Source organism: Vulpes lagopus, chromosome 5, assembly GCF_018345385.1.
Source record: "Vulpes lagopus strain Blue_001 chromosome 5, ASM1834538v1, whole genome shotgun sequence".
Taxonomy (NCBI): Eukaryota; Metazoa; Chordata; class Mammalia; order Carnivora; family Canidae; genus Vulpes; species Vulpes lagopus.
In genome coordinates, this window is record NC_054828.1 from 26,915,864 (window position 1) to 26,932,807 (window position 16,944).

The 16,944-nt window shown below is 40.7% G+C and overlaps 1 protein-coding gene across 4 annotated transcripts in view; it reads left to right on the plus strand.

Annotated features, from left to right (window-relative positions):
• The window catches only part of AFF3 (AF4/FMR2 family member 3), a 564,761-nt gene that overhangs the window by 506,161 nt on the left and 41,656 nt on the right, over nt 1-16,944 (plus strand). For all 4 annotated transcript variants that reach the window (XM_041757150.1, XM_041757149.1, XM_041757151.1 and 1 more), the window contains one exon: nt 10,936-11,122. In XM_041757150.1, coding sequence (XP_041613084.1) covers nt 10,936-11,122 — 187 coding nt within the window. The remainder of the gene's footprint in view (nt 1-10,935; nt 11,123-16,944) is intronic.

Genomic DNA, 16,944 nt, shown 5'->3' on the forward strand with positions numbered 1-16,944 from the left:
TAAGACCAATGTCAAGGAGCTTATTGCCTATATTTTCTTCTAGGAGTTTTATGGTTTCAGGTCTTAGATTCAAGTCTTCAATCCCTTTGAATTTATTTTTTGTATATGGAGTAAGAAAATGGTCCAGTTTCATTCTTTGGCATGTAACTGTCCAGTTCTCTCAACACCATTTAAAGAGACTGCCCTTTCCCCCATTGCATATTCTTGTCTCCTTTGCTGTAGATTAATTGACCATACATGTGCAGGTTTATTTCTGGACTCTCTGTTCTAGACCATTAATCTATGAGTTCATTTTCATGCCAATACCATACTGTCTTGATTACTATGTCTTTGTAGTATAGTTTGAAGTCATAGACATGATCTTTGGGACGCCTGGGTGGCTCAGCGGTTTAGCGCCGCCTTCAGCCCAGGGAGTGATCCTGGAGTCCCGGGATTGAGTCCCACATCTGGCTTCCTGGATGGAGCCTGCTTCTCTCTCTGCCCGTGTCTCTGCCTCTCTCTCTCAGTGTCTCTCATGAATATATAAATAAAATATTTTTTTTAAAAAAAGAGACATGATCTTCCAGCTTTGTTCTTCTTTCTCAAGATTGCTTTGTCTATTCGCGGTCTTTTCTGGTTCCATCCAAATTTTAGAATTCTTTGTTCTAATTTTATAAAAGATGCAATTGGTGTTTTGGTGGAGATCACATTGAATCTGTAGATTGCTTAGATGGTATAGAAATTTTTAGCAATAATAATTCTTCCATCTGTGAGCACCGTGTATCTTTCCATTTATTTGTCTCACCTTCAATTTCTTTCACTAATGTCTTGTTCTCAGAGTTCTCAGAGTACCAGTCTCCCACCAACTTGGTTAAATTTATCCCTAGATATTTTACTCCTTTTGATGCTATTATAAATAGGATTGTTTCCTTAATTTTTCTCTCTGATAGCTTGTTATTAGCATGTAGAAATGCAACCAATTTCTGTATGCTAATTTTATATTTTGCAACTTCACTGAATTCACTTATTAGTTCTAATAGCTTTTTCGTGGAATTTTCAGGTTTTCGATAAATGGTATCATATCATCTGCAAATAATGACAGTTTTATTTCTTTCTGATCTGGATGCCTTTCTTTTTTTTTCTCTTGCCTGATTGTTGTGAGTAGGACTTACAGTACTATGTTGAATAAAAGTGGCAAGAGTAGGCATCCTATTTTCTTTCTGATCTTAGAGGAAAAGTTTTCAGCTTTTCCCCATTGAGTGTGATGTGAGCTGTGGGTCTGTCATATATGGCCTTTATCATGTTGAGGTATGTTCTTCCTATGCCCACTTTGTTGAGGATTTTTATCATAAGTGGATGTTGAATTTTGTCATATGCTTTCTCTGCATTATTGAAGTGATTGTAGGATTTTTATCCTTCATTTTGTTAATGTAGTGTGTACCATGTTGATTAATTTGCAGATGCCAAGCCACCCTTGCATCCCTAGAATAAATCCTACTTGACTATGGTGTGTGATTTTTCTAATATGTTGTTAAATTCTGTTTGCTAATATTTTGTTGAGAGTTTCTTATCTATGTTCATCAGGGATATTGGGTATAATTTTCTTTTTGTAGTGTCTATGTCTGGTTTTAGTGTCAGGGTAATACTGGCTTCATAAAATGAGTTTGGAAGTGTTCCTTCCTCTGCAGTGTTTTTTGTTTTTTTTATTTTCCAGTAATTTGAGGAGAGATACTAACTCTTCTTTAAATGTTTGGTAGAGGGCAGCCCTGGTGGCTCAGCAGTTTAGCGCCGCCTTCAGCCCAGGTTGTGATCCTGGAGACCCAGGATCGAGTCCCACGTTGGGCTCCTGGCATGGAGCCTGTTTCTCCCTCTGCCTGTGTCTCTGCCTCTCTCTCTCTCTCTTTCATGAATAAATAAATAAAATCTTTAAAAAATTAAAATAAATGTTTCATAGAATTTACCTGTGAAGCCATCTGGTTCTAGACTTTTGTTTTGGGGGAATTTTTTTAAGATGTTATTTATTTATTAGAGAGCACGCACACAAATGCACACATGTGTGCACGGATGGGGGAAGGGCAGTGGGATGAGCAGACTCTCCTCTGAGAGCCTGACTTGGGCTTCAATCCCAGGACCCCTGAGATCATGACCTGAGCTGAAGTCAGATGCTTAACCAACTGAGCAACCCACATGCCACTGTTTTTTGGGAATTTTTAAATTACTGATTCAATTCATTTATTTGTAATTGGTCTGTTCAGATTTTAAATTCTTCATGATTTCAATCTTAGAAGATTGTGTACTTCCAGAAGTATATCCACTTCTTGTAGGTGTTTCAGTTTACTGTCTCATAGTAGTCTTATGATTTTTTTTTTTTAATTTCTGGGGTGTCAGTTGTAACTTGCCATCTTTCATTTCTGATTTTATTTATTTGGGTCCTCTTTTTTACTTGATGAGTCTGGCTAGAGGTTTATTGATTTTGTTTATCTTTCAAAAAAACTGCTTTTAGTTTCATTGATTTTTTTTCAATTTTTTTAGTCTCTATTTTATTTATTCTCACTCCAATCTTTATTATTTCCTTGTACTATCTTTAGGCTTCTTTTTCTACTTTCTTTAGGTGTAAGGTTGGATTGTTTACTTGAGATTTTTCTTGTTTCTTGATGTAGGCTTCTGTTGTTCTTAGAACTGCTTTTGCTATAGCCCATAGATTTCAGCAAGTTATGTTTCCATCTCATTTGTGTAAGGTGTTTTTTTATTTTCTCTTGATTTCTTCATTGATACATTGGTTCTTTAGTAACGTTTTGTTTAGTCTCAAGTGTTTGTTGTTCTTTCCAGTTTTCTTCTTGTAATTCTAGTTTCATACCATTCTGGTCCCAAAAGATGCTTGATATGATTTCAGTCTTCTAGAATTTATTTAGGCTTGTTTTGTGGCTTAGCATGTGACCTATCCTGGAGAATGTTCCATGTGCACTGGCGATCAATATGTATTCTGCAGTTTGGGAATAAAAAATTCCATATGTGAGTCCATCTCGTCTAATGTGTTGTTTAAAGCCAATGTTTCCTCATTGATTTTCTGCCTGGGTGATCTATGCATTCATGTAACTAGGGTATTAAGTCCCCTAATACCATTGTATTACTGTGAATTTCTTCCTTTATTTCCACTAATATTTTCTTTGTACTTAGGTGCTCTTATGTTGGGTGCACCCAAATAAATAAATGTTTATGAATGGTATATCCTTTTCTTGTATTGACATGATTATCATTATGTAATGCTCGTCTTTATCTTTTGTTAGTCTTTGTTTTAAAGTCTATTTAATCTGATATGAATATTGCTATTTCAGCTTTCTTTTCATTTTTATTTCTGTGGAATATCTTTCTCCATCCCTTCACTTTCAGTCTATGTATGTCTTAGTTCTGCTGTGAGTCTCTTGTAAGCAGCATATACATGGGTTTTGTTTTTGTTTTTGTTTTTGTTTTTACCCATTGCGCCATTCATTGTCTTTTGATTGGAGCATTTAGGTCATTTACATCTAAAGTAATTAATGATAGATAGGTATTTATTGCCATTTTGTTCATTGTTTTCTGGGGGGTTTTGGTAGTTCTCATTCCTTTCTTTTCTTGCTCTCTTCCTCTGTGATTTAATAACTTTCATTAGCTTTATGTTTGGGCTCCTTTCTCTGTTTTGTGTGGGTATCTAGTGTAGGTTTTGGTTTCTAGTTTCCATGAGGTTTATATAGATTGGCCTATGCTCTTCTATATAAATAGCAGTATATTTTAAACTGATAATTGCTTAAGTTTAAATGCATTCTAAAGTCACTACCTTTTTACTGTCTTCCACCACGTTTTATGTTTTTGACATTATATTTTACATCTTTTTATTTTGTATATCCCTTAACATTTATTGTAGTTATAGTTGATTCACTATTTTTGCTTTTAACCTTCATATTAGCTTTCTAAGTAGCTGATCACTGCCTTTACTGTATATTTGCCTTGTACTATCAGTGAGTTTATTTTTTAATCAGTGGGTTTTTTCTTTCAATGTTTTCTTTTTTTCTACTTGTAGCCTTTTCTATTCTACTCAAAGAAGACCCTTTAACATTTCTTGTAAGGCAAGATTAGTGGTGATGAACTCCTTTAGTATTTGCTTATCTGGGAAACTCTATCTCTCCTTTAATTCTGAGTGATAATCTTGACAGGCAATGGTTTCAGTTGTCATTTTTTCCCCTTTTCCAGCACTTTAAATATATCCTGACACTCGCTTCTGGCCTACAAAGTTTCTGCTGAAAATCAACTGAAAGACTTAAGGAGTTTCCCTTTTATGTGACCATTTTTCTCTTGATGCCTTTAAAATCTCTCTTTAACTTTTGTCATGTTAATTATAATATGTCTTAGTGTGGCTCTCTTTGGGTTCATCTTGTGTGGGATTCTGTGTGCTACCTGGACCAGGATATCTGTTTCCTTCCACAGGATAGGGAAGTTTTCCACCATTATTTCTTCAGATCGTTTTCTGTTCCTTTCTCTCTCTCTCTCTCTCTCTTCTCCTTCTGGGACCCATATAATGTGTAATACATTATGCCTAATGTTGTCTTGAAGGTCCCTTAAACTAACTTCCTTTCCGGGGGGGGGGGGGCAGTTCTGATGGGGTGACTTCCACTATTCTGTCTTCCAGGTCACTAATTCATTCTTCTGTATCATCTAATCTGATGTTAATTCCCTCTAGTGTATTTTTCACTTCAATTATTATATTCTTCAGTTCTGATTGGTTCTTTCTTATATTTTCTGACTCTTTGTTGAAGTTCTCTCTATGTTCCTCCACATTCTTCTCCCAAGTTTGATGAGTGTCTTTATGACCATTACTTTGAACTCTTTATCAGGTAAATTACTTATCTCTATTTCACTAGGGTTTTTCTGTGATTTTATCTTGTTCTTTTTGGAACATATTTCTCTGTCTCTTCATTTTGTCTTACCTTCTGTTTGTTTCTATCAATTAGGCAGAGTAGCTACCTCTCCCACCCTTGTATTGTATTCAAGATACAATAGAACATCATTCATCATATCAAGAACCTGGAAAAATCTCAACTTGAATGAGAGAAGACAAACGACAGATGCCAATAGTAGATGACACAAATATTAGAATTACATGACAAGGATTTTAAAGGAACCATTATATTGGGATGCCTGGGTGGCTCAGCGGTTGAGCATCTGCCTTTGGCTCGGGGTGTGATCCCAGGGTCCTGGAATCAGGTCCCACATCGGGCTCCCTGCATGGAGCCTGCTTCTCCCTTTGCCTGTGTCTCTGCCTCTCTCTCTCTCTCTCTCTCTCTGTGACTCTCATGAATAAATAAATAAAATCTTTTTTAAAATAAATAAAGGAACCATTATAAAATGCTTCAACATGCAATTAAGAGCACACTTGAAACAAATGAAAATATAGAGTCTCAGCAAAGAAATAAAAGATATAAAGAGGAACTAAATGCCAATTGCAAAACTGAAAAATACAATAACTGAAATTTAAAAATTCAATGAATGAGTTCAAAAGTAGAATGAGGAGAACAGAAGAAAAAATCTGTGAACCTGAAGATAGAATAATAGGTATTGCCAAAATGAATAACGGAGAAGCATAAACCAAAGGGGAAAAAAAAGACAGAGCCTCAAAAATCTATGGAACTATAACAAAAGACCTATCATTTGTATCATTAGAGGCCCAGAAAGAGAGAGGAAGGAAACTCCATACAATAAATGATATCAAGAAAGAAAGAAAAACAGTGGAAACAGTAAAAGTAGGGAAAATATGAGAAATTTTTTTTTCTCTTCATGGGGTTTCTAAATTGTATTTGGCAAATGAAGCAAAATTTGAAACATTGTTTGGTGTGATCCTCCAATGTATATAAAATATATTTTTTTAAACTTTATTTATTTATTCATGACAGATACACAGAGAGAGAGGCAGAGACACAGGCAGAGGAAGAAGCAGGCTCTATGCAGGAAGCCCGACGTGGGACTCGATCCAAGGTCTCCAGGAAGGATCACACCCCAGGCTGAAGGTGGCGCTAAACCACTGGGCCACCGGGGCTGCCCTATAAAAGATATATTTAAGGGAATCCCTGGGTGGCTCAGCAGTTTAGCGCCTGCCTTCAGCCTAGGGCATGATCCTGAAGTCCCGGGATCGAGTCCCACATCAGGATCCTGCATGGGGCCTGCTTCTCCCTCTGCCTCTCTCTCTCTATCTCTTTCTCTTTCTCTCTCTCTCTCTGTCTCTCATGGATAAGTAAATAAAATCTTTTTTGAAAAAAAAGATATATTTAAGATAGTGAAGGAGGTAAGGTTTCTACACTTCACTCAAACTGGTAAAATGACAACAGCAGTAGATTGTGATAAGTTATATATAATGTAGCATCTGGAAAAAACAATTTAAAATCTGTACAAAGAGATGAATTCAAAAGCACTATAAGTAAAGCAAAATATAATTCCATTTTTATTTATTATAATTCTATTCTATTCTTGTGGTTGCCAGAAGTGGGGGATGGGAGGGTGAGAGAAATGGGTGAACTGGTTTTGGTTTTTTAGTTTAAATAGAGTGAGTTTAAATATATTTAAATATATACACTTATCTACATATACACATATATAATATATAATTATATATAATCCTAAAACATGTTAGAGATAGTCAAAATTATGAGAAATTTATTATGGCTGAGATTTAGGGATAGACCCAGTAAGGTGAGGATGGAGATCTGATTGAGGACAGACCATTAAGGGCTTCAAAAAGCCATGTTTAACAGAAGACTTGTTCCTGGTGCTATAGCAGAGCAAACCAAAATATTTTATATAGAACCAACAATCCTACCAGTTTTGTGTTTTGGAAGATAAGTTCGGCAACAGTGAACCTCCTTGTGCCATTTTTTACCACTTTCACTTCTCATACTGTAGATATAGTTTTAGATCAATTAATATCAATAAAGATGCTATCAAAAAAGAAATACTGTTGCCGGAGCACTAATCACACTTTAGAAATCAAGTGTTTGGAAATTAATACAGAGTGTTCAGTGAGAAGGAGCTGTCGCCCCTTCTAAAACATCATCATCAGACCAGTACGGGTGGAGTGGCCATAGGAAGTGAGGCTCATGCTGGGCATCTCAGCTGTCCACACAGTGCCAACCAGGCAGAGAGCCTGCCTCTAAGTTACTTGTGAGCTGAAAGCTTGTGGACAACTTTGGGTATTTATCCAGACTCCACGATACACTTAGCAAACACCAGCACCCTTGACTGTGAGGTCCAGGATTTGTCAGTGAGGTTCCAGATCTGTCTGTATTCAGACTTTGCCCAGCCCAGATTCTGAAAGAAATGTGTCACTGCAGCCAAAGGAAGAGACACAGTAAGCAGATCATTTAGAATAAACCCAAGACCCTCCCAAAGGTGTGTTTGATCCTGACCACTCACAAAACCAGCAAAACATTGCATGAAATCAAAATACAAAAAGTAAATAAACCATCCAAGAGAGAACTGTGCTTAAATTATAGGAGATGAAATTTAGAGCATTTAAATGAATATTTTTAGATGAATATTTAAAGAAATATTCTTTTATTTAAACATTTAAAGAAATATTCTCTGAAAGGAAAAAGTATTAAAATTGGAAGATCACAGGAGGTACTGAAATCCCCTTAAATACTTTCTTTACTGGAGAAGAGAGGTTGTACCCCTTTTGAAAGGTTAAATCCATTTTTTAAAAAAACTCATTAACCCGGTGATAGATTTTCTCTATTGATTTTTTCATTCAGCAGTCACATGTAAATGCTCGTTATGTCCCAGCCATGGTGCTAAGTTTGATGACAGGAAGACTTTCATTCCATTATCTCATTAATGTTGTCACATCTGTAGTCTCCATGGCACCATGTTCCTGAAATGGCATAGGGTCCAGAAACTCTCTTAAAAGTTGGCTAAGACTGTGTCATCATGTCAATTAATCAGTTTTATCATTTTAGGAAAAAGTTAATTTTTAATTAAATTAATATTTTTTAATATCTTCAGTATGGAAGCATGACAACTTCTTGGCACACTAACATGCTCAGTCTGCAATTTGAAATAAATTGAGTCTAAAGTCTTCTTTCCAGAAGGTCTTTCTGATACATCTTTTTCCATCTTCTTCATTCCATGACTCCCAAGAGCCCTCCTGATTTAACTGATCTCATCCTTCTATTGTTACTAGTCTATAGTGATGACCATCCTTGGCTTCCTCATCTCTTCTGCTACCCTCCCCTCCCTGCTGCAGAGGCCCATGGAGGCACAGCAACTGCCTGTACTCATGGCAACATTTGTTGAGTCGAAGCCAGAACGACTAGTTGTCCCTCAAGGACCTCTGCATCAAGACTAATTACTGGAACAGCCTCCATGGAGGTTGAGATAGTTATCTTGATCCCACAACTGGAGCCTTGACAGTCTTTCCAGGCTCCCATCCTTGACATGAATTGTTTCTGGCAACGTATTCTCTACCCAGACCATTGAAACACAAATATATTCAATCCCGCCCACAGAAGCATGGTAAGCCTCACAGCCCTTACAACCAAAGCCTAAAGAAAAACCTAAAATTCTTGGCTCTCTCAATTGTCTTTAAAACAAATAATAGTTACACTAGTAGAACTGTCATTTTAGGTGAATTTCCTCCCTTAATTTAAGGGAGGAAAACATAAAAGTATAAGACTTTTCTGCCAATCTAATTCAGATCAGAGATTCTCTCTCCTTGGGCTAGTATGTCTCATTACTATAGGACAGCAGTCATAAAAGGAAGGCAGCGTGGTAACTGTTTAATGGACATTTTCTCAGAAATTAAAGTGCCGCTTTTCAAAAGACAGTCAATCACTTTGTGGTGCAAGCCCCAGGGAATTGCACACACATTGCTGTTTCTGCTGCACACACAATGCCCAGGTACACACAGCACCAGCATCACATGTTCCTTTGTGGTTTGAATTAAAGCAAGTCCAATGTCCTTCCCAGTGATCAAAGCTTTTGACCATCACATGAAATCCATCAAAATACTCTTTATTCATAATAATTTCCCCGTCTTCAGCAATGTCATTCCAAAGCTTGGCAGGGACACATATCTCTTTCCTCCACCATGTGTTGCTTTGCTGTTTGGGGGTTTTGGAGGAGAGGGTGTTGTTTGGAGTTTTTCCCCAGTGTTTTGGGGGTCTCCTGACAAACAATTAGCGATCTCAAATGTTCATGTTGGGTCAGAATCTAATAGTTGTTTTTTTTTTATGACTCCATTGATAGTAGCCGTCTCTACTCAGCCAACAGGAAAAATGGATTTTAGTTCATAAAGGAAAAAAGAAATATTACAGCCCTTTGATCACTAACATTCCCTTTCCCACCTCTGTCTAAAGATCCGGGATTCCTCACTCAACACCAGACACAAACAGTAGCCTGGTAAAGAAACCACTACAGCTCAGGCAAGGCATAAATGTGCTGGTGTTGTCTGATGTTGAAGAATTTTGTCAGACAGTAGGAATGGACCATGACTTTGGTGGGAGAAATGTTCCCATCAAACAATGTTCCCCCACTAGGGAAGGTTATGTTCTGGCTCCACTTTTCTCTATCTAACCCTGTAGTTCAAAATGATGCTTCCATTTTCAGATGTATCCTGCAAGCTAGCTTCTTGGCTGGTCATTCTTCTAGAAGAAGTAAGGCTCAATGAATATTAACCTCCCTCCCTGCCCCCACACTGAGGATTTATGAGCATCTGTCCTTGGGCAAAGACACTTGTCAGAGATTTAAGGGGTAGGTGAAAGGATGGTTCACCTTGTCTAGGCTGCTTCGCACTTAGGGCCATAAACCCTGACAAGCTCCGCTCACCCCTGGCTTTCCCTGAAGTCCAGTCCTGATGAAGTAGTAGTCACAGTTGGAAGTGGCAAGCAGATATTTGCTGACTCAACATTAAAAAGTGACCATTGCATTTTCTGGGTTCAGAATTTGACCTCAAAAAAACAGATTCAGGCATGTTGCAATGCAGTTAATAAAGGACTCTAAAGATGTTGTATAGTATGTGAGTACCGAAACTTCCTTTTTGGCTCAAACACTCTCTGGGTTGGTGTGTCCTATTTGCATTTTTCTGATTAATTAATTACCATTACGAACTGCCCACTTTTCCTGTTGTCTTTGAGTATATAATGATGACTTCTGGCAAATTTCAGCATGGATATGAACATCAAGCATTTGAACATTTAAAACATTTGAACATTTGAAATGCTGTTACTATAAGCCACCACACTGGAGTTAAATTTTAAAGTCTGGAATATATGAAAATGGGTAAAGGATGAAGCCTCAGTTCTTTAATGAAGGGCTCAAAAGGAAAGTTACTGTTTATACAGCAAGCCAGCTCCTACAAACACTCCAGCACTCAACTCCATGGGCAGGAAGAGGTAGGAAGTAGGACTATATAACTTTGTTGATGCTCCAGTCTCTAGAACCTTTCAACAGGCCATGAAAGCACAGAGCAGAATGCTGTGCCCTTCCTTGCAGCCCACTTCCTAAAAGAAAGCAAACAGATATTTTCAGTCTCTACAAAATATTTCAAGCATTTTGGATTTCCCTGCATTTTTTGTAGCTGATTGGATCGGGGGTGCATTTGCAAAGCCATTCCCAGAAACAGTCATTCTGAAATGACACCACCAGCCCCCCTTCTTAAAGCACCACCAGATAGCGAGGGCCCGACTAGCAAGGGGCACCAACTCTCGTTCCCAATTTTATTTATATACATAATTTTTTTTTTTTTTTAAACCATGAGGATGCCTTTGACCTGATGATTGCTCTTCAGGCTCCAGGTGGTGGTTGACAGACACGCAGCCAGTGTGCTGCTTCTCTCCTTTGGTCGAATGACAGCTTGCTTGCTCCGTGGCGGCGTTTTGTGTTTGCTCACTTGGCTTTCCTTCCCTCTTCTTCCCGGGGGGCCTCGTGGGCTGGCAGCACCGTGGTCCAGCAGGCCAACTGCAGAGCCTCTGTGCCTTCCAGCAAGGGCAGCAGCAGTGGCAGTAGCAGCAGCGGCAGCAGCTCCTCCAGTGACTCGGAGAGCAGCTCTGGATCTGACTCGGAGACCGAGAGCAGTTCCAGCGAGAGTGAGGGCAGCAAGCCTCCCCACTACTCCAGCCCCGAGGTAAGAGCCTGAGAGCCTCCTACCCTGAGCCCCCCCCCCCCCCCCCCCCCCCCGGGGCGGCCGGCTGTGCTTCTCTCTCTAAGGTGAACGCAGTAAATCCCTGGAGTCTGGTTCTCACACCTACCCCCTCCCCCCACCCCCTCCCTGGGCTCGGGCAGCAGACAGCGACTGGCCCGACTGGCCCGACTGGTCCTACTGGCTGGGAGGCCACCACCCGTGGCAGTGGGTCAGGGTCTGTCTGGGCTCATCATTTTCCCCACTCTGCCCCCTGCTTGCAGTTCTCCTAACTACAGAGCTCCCTTTGAAGTATAGAAACTTCATCTTTCATTGTCCAAAAATCTCTATGTTGACTTCCAGAAATTTCCAAGTATGCCATATACATCACTGCCTGGAAATAACCTCTGGATCAGGTCTCCCTAAGGGTTAGTGGAGGCAATAACTAGACGGGGCAGTTCACTGCCTGGGAAGTGTGGCCCACCCATAAATCAGGGGGAAAGGAGTTTTATGGATTAGACATGGTTAGAATCCTACCTTTTTGCCGTTTGTCATGGTTTAGAAGAACAAGGGCTATAAATATTAATAAAACCTTCTTAACTGTGTTTTCTTTGTGAAAATATAAAAAGAAAAATTAGCATCGACCTACAAATAATAATGAAACCTTTTATGGCTATGATGAGTATCTATGTGGAAGATTTAGGTGCCTCATATAAAAGCATTATAAGGTACCAATAAAAACCATTGCTATTTCTACTTTAAAGGGGAAAAGGGGAAATTAAATAGTAATTCAGTGCATAGAGATTCTTGGGAGACAGTTGAAAGCAAACTTCTCAAGTCCCTGAATCTGTAAAGGTAGACTTTGATTGCTAAAGAAAGCATAAAACAGTTTCTTCTTGGGTATATAAACATTTGACATTACCACAGATTATAGGATTTCCATTTTTTGCCCACAGCCCCTCTGTACCACTCTGGGGTGAAAATTTCTAAATAGGCTCTGAAAACCAAAGCCACTTTTACAAACCCTGGCAGTGGGATCCCTGGGTGGCGCAGCGGTTTGGCGCCTGCCTGGCCCGGGGCGCGATCCTGGAGACCCGGGATCGAATCCCACGTCGGGCTCCCGGTGCATGGAGCCTGCTTCTCCCTCTGCCTATGTCTCTGCTTCTCTCTCTCTCACTGTGTGCCTATCATAAATAAATAAAATTTAAAAAAAAAAGAAAAAACTTTTAAAAAAACAAACCCTGGCAGTGAGAGGGAAGCACCATTAAGGGCCTACACAACCCACATTCCCAGCTTTGGGTCTGTGCCTCAGGACATCATCACACCCAAAGCAATTGTCTTTTTATCTGCAGTTCATAGACTACTCTTAAATTCCCTCAGGTTTTTCCCCTTCCAGTCTCCTCCCAAGAGGCTGAGGCTTTTTGCAGAAGCATCAAGAATGTCCCCATGCTGCATATTCCTTCTTCGGCACCTTTCTACTCTGCACTGAGAGCTCTCCATTCATCCCGAAATCATCCATCTCTCCATATCTCCTCCATTTTTCTCTCCTTTCCATGATGCTCACCTCCTCCCCACTCCCTCTCTCTCTATTTCTGTATCTATACATAGAAGGGGAAGGCCCTTAGCAGCATTAACCTGTAAATGCCACAAGTTGCTATAACCCTGATCATCCCAGAAACTAAATTCTTATTCCTTCTTCATACTTGCAGTCATTCATTCACCCATTTAGTGTGCATTTGACAAATATTTACCAAGCATCGGCCATGGACTTGGTGCTTGGCTCTGGAGTACAGTAACTATCTGACAGGAAAGGTCTCCGTCTTCAGAGAACTGACATTCTAATAGGAAGAATTTGAAACAAACAAAAAAATACAGGCATTAAATACAGGCTGGGCTTCTTTAAAGCCAGCTTTGTAAAGCTAGAATTTGTTGAGAAACTCCAGAATATTTCGTTATAAGAAATGATGGCAACAGAGACATCACAAGAGCCAAGGGAGAGGTGTAAGAGGTATTCATGTCCGTGAATAACCCTGCTTTGAAGGTGAAATTCATGAATGTGGAGTCTTATTTTCATGCTGCAATGGGAATCCTGGAGCTACTGGCTAAACGTAGTCTAAGAGAAGTACAGTTAAAAAGTGCTTGCAGCACATTCTTTCTAAATGTCATTGAGATAATTACAAAGATTTGAACTCCTTGGTGATGAAAGGAAGCTCTCACCAGGAGCTTCTAGCAGCTATCCGAGGCCCCTCTCCTCTCTGAGGAGAGGGAATGCAGGTCTAGTGAAGCCAGCCTAAAAGTTTAAGTTGCCTGAGGCCACAGAGTTTTTCATTCTTGCTTCACTGTGCAGAGGGAATGCAGAAGTGACAAGCGATGTATGATGTATTACCCATGCTGCACATTACTTCCTTCCGCTGGAATGGAATGTATCTGTTGGAGTAAAAAGTAAGGTTTCTTTTAACGTTTTTCCCAAGATTAATACAGACACTCACCCTTTAGAACAAAAATTAGTTTGCAGAATGCAGATTGCAAAGACAGGACGTAGCTTTTCATGGCTCACTCTCCCCAGCGTCTGTTTTACTGGGGCTGAGCTGGCCCAGGTCACCTTAAGGAGACCAGTGAGACTCGTGCCCCTGACCCTCAAAAGACAATCGGACTCTGTATATCCACACACCTCGCATTCCACAGCACAGACAGTTCATGCTGCTGCTTTGAAGCAAAATGCTCCTGGCCCTCCCTTTCCTCCCCGTACCATCCTGATGTGGGAATAGTGGGAATAGAAGGAGCCCCTCCTGAGGTTCCAAGGCACCTGCTTACTCCCCTTCAACGTGCCAGCACTGGAAACCCACTGGGCCAGGCTGAGTTTCATCTGAACTGTTCTTCATGGCTCTGGTTGTAGCAATCCACTGCAATTTACCTGGATCACCGTGGGTAATATCATATCTGCAGCCAGAACAGCGGAGCCACTGTAAACTGTTTCCATCACTACAGATCCCCTCTCTACAGCCTGATATTTGCTTCCTTGTCTCAGCCCAGTTTTCTTGACTTGAGTCTCATCATCTTTCCTGGAGTGGTGCATCCTTGCATGTCAGAGCATTCACGGGGGGATGCACCTTCCCCCTCAGCTAGCACTGCACACGAGCACACAGAGCTCCCTAGAGCAGTGTTCCACAAGTCATAGGTGCTGTGTGGGACAAAGAGAGCCTGGTCACATGATTTTGAGGAGTGTCAGGATAAAGTCAGTTTAATTCATCTCTTAGCTCTTCACCATTTAAACTCCCTTGGCCACAATTGCCTTCTCCCCACAATGGCGAATATTCCTGTCCTGCCTCATCTATAAAGCTGTTCTAAGGAATAAGTGATATAATTTGAGCAAAAGCCCATCGTAAGTTGTTCTTACTAGGAGCAAAGTCACAGCACTTGACCTCCCTAACCTATTACAGACAGATACGGGTTTAGTCTTGGTAGCTCTGCAGCTTTGGACATGTCACTTAACCTCTCTGAGCCTCATCTTCTAACTAGGGATCATAATATTTCTGATCTGTATAGATTAAATTAGATGATATGTGTAAAGTGAGGAGTACACTGTAGGTGTTCAGCCATGATAGATGGCTATAAGATGAAAGATGCCCTTGAAAACCAGCCCAAGGCATTTGGATTTCTTCTGAGAGGCAATCAGAGGTCATCGTAGATCCTTAAGAAAGGGAGTGTGATTTAGTGATGTGTTGAAAATGGTACTTAAGACTGATTTTTTCAGCTGTGAAGTGCAGGAAAAAATGACCCTAAAGCACATCAGGCAATGGGCTCATACTAAATTTATTAAATTCTCCCCTTCACTGTTAATGCTCCCATCAGGAAATTTTAGTGCAAATCTCCCTGTGAGCAGCCGTGTTTTGGGCTGTGTTCTCTCACGTAAGGTGTAAGCTACAGAAAGCTCAGTGTAGTGGGAGTGAGGGTGAGCTAGTGTTAAACATGGTGGCAGGGCCAGTGTGAGTGCATGCTCTGCCATAAATGTTTGCACCCTCCCCCCAAGTGTGTCCCCTTTCTGCAAGAGGCCCCTTCAGCATCCATTCAGATTGGCCATGTCCCATTACACTAGGGAAGCTGAGGCACACAAGTCATCAAGTTGCCAATGGTCATGTAGAGAGGGAAGTGGGACAAGGAGGAGATACTATCAGAAGCCATACATTGTTTGCCACCAAATTAGCTTTCATTCACAGTCAGCTAATCCCAGGAAAGGTGAGAGCTTTCCCTTGGCCACAGAACTATTCTGTGCCCTGTTGTCCTGCTCTCTCTATTGCATGCATCTCCCATTGCAGTATGGGCTGGGCGTGCTGTTAGGGTTCCTGGGCTCCCTTTCTCTGGAGAAACCAAAATAAAGTGAGGTCAGAACTTAAATAGAACAACTTAGACATGCAAAATGATAACTTTTTGTTCTTTTGCATCTTGCCCTGGTCCTTTTGCATCTTGCCCTGGTCCTTTTGGTATATGAAAACAAACAAAGTCCAATCAAAGGCCACATTCCCCATTGAGTCCATGAGGGTCTCCCCTCATCCCTGTGTCCCAGGGTAAAGCCTCTCCATCCTCACTGCTATGGGAGAAGGGCCCCAGATCCTTGTGCTGGCCTCCCCTGAAATGTCGTTTGTCCTTCCCAGTCACTGGACACTTTATGTGGTGTTCCCTGAAGTACAGTTGACCTCATCTCTTTTGGGGGAACCAGCAGGATGTCCATGGTCCCTGCCACAGCCCCAGTGCCTGGTGCCCATACTCTGTGGCCTCTTCATCTTGGCCCCAGGCTCCTCTAGCCCATCAGAGGCTTCTCATGTAGCTGTGTCCAGCCCCAGCTGACTCCATGACGTTGCCTGCACCACTCTCCTCAAATCCTTGCTGCATGTGCCTGTGCCCCCAAGGTCTGCACTGAACCTGGACCTCACTGTTGAAAAACAAATTTTGACACATACAGACAAGATTTAGGAAAGTATTCTGTATGAGAAAGTATGAAAAAGATTTTCTCCTCCAAGGGAGCATGACTTGCTCTAGACTTGAACCAATCAAGTTTAAATGCAAAAGGTAAGCAGTGCCTCCTTTATTGACTGGAAACTAATCTCCTGAAACAATGGATGCCACAAATTCAGAGGGTGGGAGGCCACAGGGAAGGAAAAATACATCACTTTAAAAAGTCAAAATATTTCCCCCATGTCATGTGCAGTCACAAATAGAAAAACACTCTAATGTTTTACACTTACCAGTACACCCCCTTTTCTATTAATAATCATAGATGCTGGAAAAAATGGACTTGTATTAGAACTCAAAAGTATTTACACTCTGTAAAATCATCAATTCTTAGCCTTTTTATGAGCCATAGATCTCTAGAGACTTGAATGAAAACTCTGGATCTCTTTCAGAAAGAAGGCATCTACACAGCACCCTGTGTCAGGGTGTTCACAGACTCCCTGGAACCAATCCGTGGGGCAGAGTTTAAAACCTATACAGCCATGATTTGCTCTAAGTTAACAAAACCGCGTGCAGAAAAAGTTCCCATCATCATTTCCGCTTCTGAAACATTTCCAGCAAAGCGGAATGGAAGCAGGTTGAGGATGAACTAACCAAATCCAGCTGGCAAAGCATATGGGGCACACAAGTTCCCTTTGAAATAGGAGTTCTCTGCCACTAAACAAGCCACCCCCCAAAAAAAAAAAAGTTACTGCTTCTACTGTTAAATTACCATACCCTACTTGCCTTCACCACGGAAATTATATGTTAATTGCTTGGGATTACAGGTTCTATTTAGTCCCCCCTTTTAATTTCCTCTGAATTTTTCAGTCTTACAA